The following is a 7,898-nucleotide window of genomic DNA, read 5'->3' on the forward strand; positions in this document are numbered from 1 at the left end:
CTGATCTCATCATCATCAGTCTGTCTGGAATGACATGAAGAAACAGAACAAACTGAGACAGACTAAATCCAGAAGAACTGTGGCAACGTCTCTGAGATGCTTCACGAAACCTACCTGCAAAGCTACCTGAAAAACTATGCGCAAGTGCACCTAGGGCATAAGCTGCTTTAAACGCAAAGGATGCTCACAACAAATGTTGATTTAATTTAGTTAATCGAAGTTAATTGATAAAGAAAATCTATCTATGACATTATTTTTGACAGCATCCTCGTTTTACAGCATTTTTACACAAGTGCCTAAAACTTTTAACAGTACTGTAGCTTTGCAGGTAGGTTTCTTGAAGCATCTTGGAGACGTTGCCACAGTTCTTCTGGATTGAGTCTGTCTCAGTTTGTTCTGTTTCTTCATATCATTCCAGACAGCACTGGCTGTTGTAAGACTCCTTGTGCAAACCAAACTCTCACTGGATTATTACAATTAATGGCAAAATGAATGTTTGGAAATGTAAACTGATATTTCCTACTGACACACTACAGCAGAAGATAGAAATAACTGACTTAAAACCATTTTTTAGCTGGTGAAAATACTAGTGTTCTAATAATTTTGGCCACCACTGTATGACAACTTGTATATAAAATATATACATTTAGATTATTTATTTATTTTTTATTGTTATTTATTGTGTTATTTATTATATGCTACCTAACCATACTCTACAAGGCTGTACACCCTGTCAGCAATTGACAAGAAAATATAATGAGGGGGAGCTACACACTTTAACTTCATTAAAAGAATTGTATGGGTGTCTTAGGTTCTGCATTTACCAGTTAACTTACTTTGTTTTTAATTGACGTTTTTCAGGAGGTGTTGTGGATAAAGATCTCCGGCATTATCTCAACCTACGGTTCCAGAAGGGTTCAGTGGACCACGAGCTTCAACAAATAATACGTGACAACCTCTACCTCCGGACTGTGCCGTGTGAGTAACCTGTACATATGCATTCAAATAGTTTGGGTTTCTTAGCATCGGTCTTTTTCATATCCATAAGTATGGTGAACAAAATCCTGATGAGGAACTTCCAGAGGAACCTACAAAACCACATTGTCCTTACCAGGTGTGATGTAGTAACACTAAGTTTTATGCAACAACCCTGAACATCTGAACAACAGAACATCTTTTTCATCTGACCACAACAATTGACAAGTGGTATGGCATTTTGCACAGTAGCTCTGCCCACTGTGAAATCTCATTGGTCTAGAATTCTGCTCCTCATGACTGTACATTAACTACCATCTATGCAGTTTTACATTTAGTGTGGACAGACAAATTGCTTGTTGCATTGTGCCTAGTTAGGGCAAAGGAAGTGCCTATTTTTTTTTTTTTTTAGTATTTTAGGTAGTATTTTTCTAACAAAACATTCTCCTGGTCTGATTATATGTATTAATGGAACTATTGTTTGTCACTTTGGAAAGAGAGTGAGGACAGGCTCTCCGAACCTGCCAGCAGATCTGTGAGGGAAGGTAGTTACAGCTAAAATGAGCCAACCTTTTATATTGTGGAAGTTGTTATTGTTGTGTGGGGGGTTATGGGAGAAACATGGAGACAAACCCTCCCTGATATGTCTGGGTACCATCTCAATGTATGATGCAACCAGATAGAAAGAACAAAGCGTCATTCTCCAGTTAGAGGTAAATGACAGGAATGTTAGCAGTGTTTGGAAATCATATGCAACAAATTTGACTCATACCTCACTTTGTAAAAACAAACAGAAATGTGTTGACAGAAATGCACTGAGACCTCTTTGGAGAAAATGTACAGTGCTTACAAGTGTGTTTTTGTCAACACAACGATCATAACTTGTATTTAACCCAGATTATTTCTCTTAAGTCTCTCATTAGTCCACACATTTGGACTAGATTGATGCTGTCAGTCCCAAATGCTTGACAGTTTAAAGGAAGTGCGACATACAAGGTTGTGGTGCAATTTTGCCGGCTAGCAGAGGCTAATGTTAGCTAGCTGCCTAGCTAGCCACCTGCTTGATGTTAGTTATTATGGCTTGTTTTAGCGTTAGAATGATATGGACAGTAAAAACCTTCTATCGATTACCTCATTTACAATATTTGTTTTGTTTTCAGATTAATTTAAGATTCATATGAAGGAATTGAATAAGAAACATATTTTGATGAACCTTGACACTGCCCTTACAAAAATGAACTATTAATAAGCAGCAAATTAGTAGTTTATTGAGGCAAAAGTTGTAGTTAATTGTTTATTAATAGCCAGTATTGGACCTTAAAATAAAGTGTGACCAAATTAACTGTGGTTTTTCTACAAATAAAACCATGGTTACTATAGTTAAACCATGGTAACCACAAATTAACCATGGTTTTCTAACACTAACCATATTTTAACCATTGTATTTATAGTAAAACTGTGGTTATATGAATGGTAATCAATATGCCAAAAAAAGCATGGTTGCTACAATTTTACTATAATAAAACCATGGAAATTTTCGTAAGGGTGGAAAACTTGACCGTAAATGCTTTGCTATTTTGGTTCACAGTTTGAACCTAATAGTTAAGATTTTTTGTTTATTTTGAGCCATATGGTAACACTTATTAGCTAACATTAGTTAATGCAATAACTAAAATTAACTAAGAGTCAAAACATTTGTTACAGTATTTATTAATATTTGTTGTAAAAATACAACTGCTTACTCATGTTAGTTTAGGTTAAATAATATTAATATATACATCTTTTGATTTCAATAATGTAGTAGAAAATGTTGAAATTAAAATGAACTCGGATTATTAACCCATTTGTGCCCAATTTTTTCTGAATGGTTTCATGCATATAGTCATGTTAATAGAGTCCTATGTGAACATTTTCTGCATTTATTTTCCCCAGGTTTTTGTTTTTTTTCTTGAAAATCGTATTTGAATGTGCGGCAACTATAGTTGCTGGTGGGCAAATATGTTGTATGCACCCCTTCAATGTCAAATTTGAATAGGAGGAGAGCCTTTGGCATCTAACTCAAAATAACTGCTTTCAACAGATCAATCTTTATTCATAAACAAATTTATCATGCATAAAAGTCGAAGAATATTCGATGCAAACCCCAAAAAAGTTGCATCTAGCTTATAATCTCTTGAATATGAAAACACAACAAATCCATTTGTCTTAAAGTGGTGGAACATAGTGCAGAACAAAGTGCAGCCATTAAGTTGCCCCAACAGGGTATTGTGTATCAAAAAGTTAAATGAAAATAAATAAATAAAAATAAATAGAATGAAGAAAATATTACACCTGTATAATAAAAAAGGTATACCTGAAAGAAAATTACGCATTTAACTGTTTGGTTACCAACATTCTGCAAAATATCTTCTTTTGTGCTCAACAGAAGAAAGAATCTCATAGGTTTGCAACTTGAGGGTGACTAAATGATAACACAATTTCCATTTGTGGGTGAACTTTCCCTTACGTAAGCAGTTTTAGTATAAGTAGCCTACAAGGAGTACTGCAGTGAAGGTACAAGTTTTATAAATTTACATAAACATATTTGCATACTATGCTTTATGTAAATATGTAAAATATCACATATTTTATGAATAGGTGCATATTGATTAGGTCAAATGGATTAACCCTGACAAAAGTCCTTGATATTCATGAAATTAATGATATTCTTTTTAAAATATATGATTATTTCAATATGTTTGTTTGTTTGTTTATTTGTTTATAAATTATATTTGTTATTATATTATATTTATTTGTTTATATATTTTGTTTGTTTGTTTATTTACATGTTTATTTATTTATTTATTTACTTATTATTGACCGTGCAGGTATTTTCATTCTTAGAGAACTATATGATTATTTAAATAATTATCATGTATCACGGCTACACCCATGATTGTTTGTTTATTTATTTACTTATTATTGAACATGCAGGTATTTTCATTCTTAGAGGTGTGTTAGTTAAATGAAAATAAATAAATAAAAATAAATAGAATGAAGAAAATATTACATCTGTATAATAAAAAAGGTGTACCTGAAAGAAAATTACGCATTTTTTTTAGGCCCATAGTATTCAATGGCTGACTATTGTAGGTGATTTCATATAATAATGTAAATGTAAACTCATTACTTGTCTGAATTTCAACATCATAATGAAATCATAAGCTACTAGTCATAAAATGAATTAGGGTCCTTGACCAATTAGAACAAAACGCATCCAAACTGGATAAAGGGGCCTCAATATTTTGCCCCTTACAAGACATAATGTCATAAAAGGGGCGAAAAAGATCATCTACAGCAATTAATCCCATGCGTTAGCTCTTTCTCTTTCCATTCTTCCTTTTGTGTGACTGACGGAAGTCTGTAAACTGCTGCTGTCACTTGAAAACTGGAAATCCCCCTCCCCCCATGGCAAAAGCAGACACAGAAGTGTAGTTGAGCTGAGGAAAGATTGCTCTCTCATCTCCTCCTTTTGACAGATTTATTCCCTATCAAATTAAGGTCTACTGTACAGTAGAGATGTCAGTTAAAGGGTTAAGTTATGTTTTAGGTGGGATATTATGAAAGCAAAAAGCAGAAAACAAGACCAATAACCTTGATTTATTAACCTGTTAACACAGTATACCCCATGATATGTACTTACAAGTCATTTGCCCCTCGGCAACTATAGTTGCCGCTTGGGCTTTTGACTAAGTATACAAAAAACTATAGATCTCCTGGAAGATTTGTTTTGTTTGGATGATTCTAGAGACCTTCATGATTATGTAGATATATACATGTCAACAAAAAAATACTTATTAGTAACATGAAAATTACATTACTACATCCTGGAAGTAGGGGTAGGAACTTGACAGCCTCATGTGACAGGAAGGAAGTGAATACCTTTTTTTCTTTTCTTGAAATCCTTTATTTGGTTGTTTGCTTGCATGTCATTGAGAAATAAAACAGGGATAACATCTAGACAAATACATACAAAAGGAAAATGACAACTATAAACTGCGGCAACTATAGTTGCCGGTGGGCTTAAATGGGTTAAGTGCTATTTTATACACACACACACACACACACACATGACACTAATGTATAAAATGCATATAGACTTTAACACACTGTATAGACGGATCTATTTTACTAGACTTTTTTACCTCAAAACAAAAACAACTGGTACAGCGATGCTTGGGTCAACTCTGCACGTATACTCTCCTCGCCTGTTCACTTGTTCTTCCTGTCTCTCTCTCGCTCCCTCTCTTCCTCAGCCTAGGGTTTCCAAGGCAACCACCATTTCCTCTCCAGGCTTGCCTGCTGATGTTTCCCCCTCCCCCTCCATAGTGGTGCACAAACACATCACAATCACCAACCGGCTGGATGAAATGATGCCTTTGATTTATGCCTGTGCAGTGCAGTCATGAGCGTGTATTTCTGGAGCTATTTCTCCCATACTGAGAGTCATTAGTGTAACTGAACAGCTTGCTATGAGATGTTTCGGAGGCTGGATTGAAAGAGACAAGACAAGACAAAGCGATGTTAAGCTGTTCATTTGTCTTGTGAATGTTAAAGCAGAGAAGGAGAGCTAGAACATGACCTAGGTAACTGAATGTGATCGTGCTGCTTTATTAAAAACATGCCAGATAGAGTTTGATTATAGTTTAACAGTCCCACAGGGAAGAAGAGAGAGATGGGTGCAGACGGGACATGATTACACTACATGGTGCTTTTGAATTGGTATAGATTTCTGTTCTCCATTTCGGTGCAGAAAATTGCTCTTCACGGTTAGTTTTCCAGTTCTTTGGAAATCATTTGTTCTTAGTTTTATTTACTGACCTCAATTTTTCAATCTACGAAATGTCTTGCCATTGAACCGGATGTGCCAATGCCTGATTTTGGGATGCAGTGATGCATCAGTTTAGGCTTGTGTAGCTTGGAGCGTTTGTGTTCACGTTCAGAATCAAATCCTGCTGGTCATCGTGGTCACACGAGGTGTAACTACAGGCCGGTCGATATGTGATGTGTACCTTCACTCTCGGCTGGAGCGCACTGCACTGACAGGGCTCATTTCACAAGTCTCACTAGTTGCCACACACACACTCTGTAATTTCATAACTGGGTTTATGGAACAGTCTTTACCGTTTACTATTCATGGAAAGTGTGCTTGTCTGTGAAATGATGTCAGCTTTTGTGTTTTTTAATTTAGAGTTTAGATCGTACTTAAGCTGTTAGACAATTTGTATAGTAAAATACTCTTGGGAAAGTGCAGATGAATCAGTTTTATTAAGATGCGGAAAAGTATTGCTATAGATAATGAAAACTTTGTGTGTGTGTATACACACACACACATATATATATATATATATATATATTTGCTAAATATATTTCATGAATATATATATATATATATATATATATACTTGTATACAATTCTTTAAATTTCGTTTTCGTTTTATTGTCATATCATATATGATAATACTATTAATTTATATAAATTATATATTTGGTATATTAATGCATTATTTAAATATTTCCATCATTACTTTGACATTCTCTACAAATATTTTACCTTTTTTTATTTGTGCATCTATATTTATTATATGTATATATGTGTATATATACATTTATTTATTTTAATTTACAAGTTATTAAAAGATTACAATTCTTATTTTTTATTTTGTGTTATCATATTTATTAACATTAGTTACGTTAATTAATTATTTCAATTTGTACACAATTTCTTTTTTTGAGGTTATTAATTGATTGGACTGCCAAAAGTTAAGATATATATTTTTTTTTAAATAACATTGAATTAAAAATGCAAAATAACCACTTATTTCTAAAATGAGAACTGGAAGACACTCACATGCATCATGAAGAGGTCATGTGACAGCAGTGTAGCATATTTTGGTTTCAAATGCTATTTTTAAAGAACAGAAGCAGCTACAGTGTAAACTACACTCTATTTTGTAAATAGTTTTCCCAACACTCTCTTTTCTCTCTCTAATTTATGCCCTTTTGGATGAATCAAAATATATGTAAGTACCAGTAAAATTGAAAACCCTTTTATTTGAGCTCAAGGGACTGCCGGTTTCATTTCTCACAACACCACTTCACTTGTAATTTCACACGACATATGACAATAGGCAGTGAGCCCCCTCTCCGCGCTCCGATTCTCTAGTTTTTCACTGTTTCTCTTCCGCATCAGCTGTTATTTCCACCAACCAAACAGTGACTGTGCAAAATCATGCTTTGGTCTCACTTGAGGCTGTGGCACTGTCGGATCACGTCCGTCACTTTGATGAGCAGACGACAGAACGCATCACGAAAGGGCCTGTCCTTCCGCAGGGCAGTTAGACTTACAATTAGACTTTCATATTCATTCTCTAACCCCCACCTCGTATCTTCTACATCCAGTCAAATGCAATTGTCGCGTCCCTCTGGTAGCGCACGCCTACTGCTTAGCAAAACCCTATTAGTATCTGTCAGCCATCAACCACTGATATATAATCATTTTAGACAGTTAGCTGTTTGTGAGGTGCATCGACGGAAGACGAACAGACATTTGTGTGACCGTAACAGAGGACGCGAGTTATTTTGATGGGTTTAGAGCTGGTGAGAAGATAATCTTATTTCCTGTACATGTTTCTAAGTCTCTTTCACATGCATCGTGGCTTTGTTTTCCAATGCAGTGAACTCTGTGGATTGTAGGTCAACTGTTGTATTGCAAAGCTTAAAGTTCAGCTTTCGACTTGACTCTGTTTGCACTGGCCTTTTCTTAAACCGCATTCTGTGTAATTTGTGCAAGAATTGCATGTGGTTTAAGCATGATGAAGATTACTACCAAAATAGCCTTTTTATGACCAATGTCATACTGATAATTATACTTTTAGATTTAA

The 7,898-nt window shown here is 34.7% G+C and overlaps 1 protein-coding gene across 1 annotated transcript in view; it reads left to right on the plus strand.

Moving 5' to 3' along the window:
• The window catches only part of LOC107661469 (membrane-associated guanylate kinase, WW and PDZ domain-containing protein 2-like), a 112,854-nt gene that overhangs the window by 26,912 nt on the left and 78,044 nt on the right, over positions 1 to 7,898 (plus strand). The window contains 1 exon segment of the mRNA XM_016451074.1: positions 862 to 978. Coding sequence (XP_016306560.1) covers positions 862 to 978 — 117 coding nt within the window.

The sequence above is a fragment of the Sinocyclocheilus anshuiensis genome, unplaced genomic scaffold (genome assembly GCF_001515605.1).
Source record: "Sinocyclocheilus anshuiensis isolate Anshui unplaced genomic scaffold, SAMN03320099.WGS_v1.1 scaffold491, whole genome shotgun sequence".
NCBI lineage: Eukaryota > Metazoa > Chordata > Actinopteri > Cypriniformes > Cyprinidae > Sinocyclocheilus > Sinocyclocheilus anshuiensis.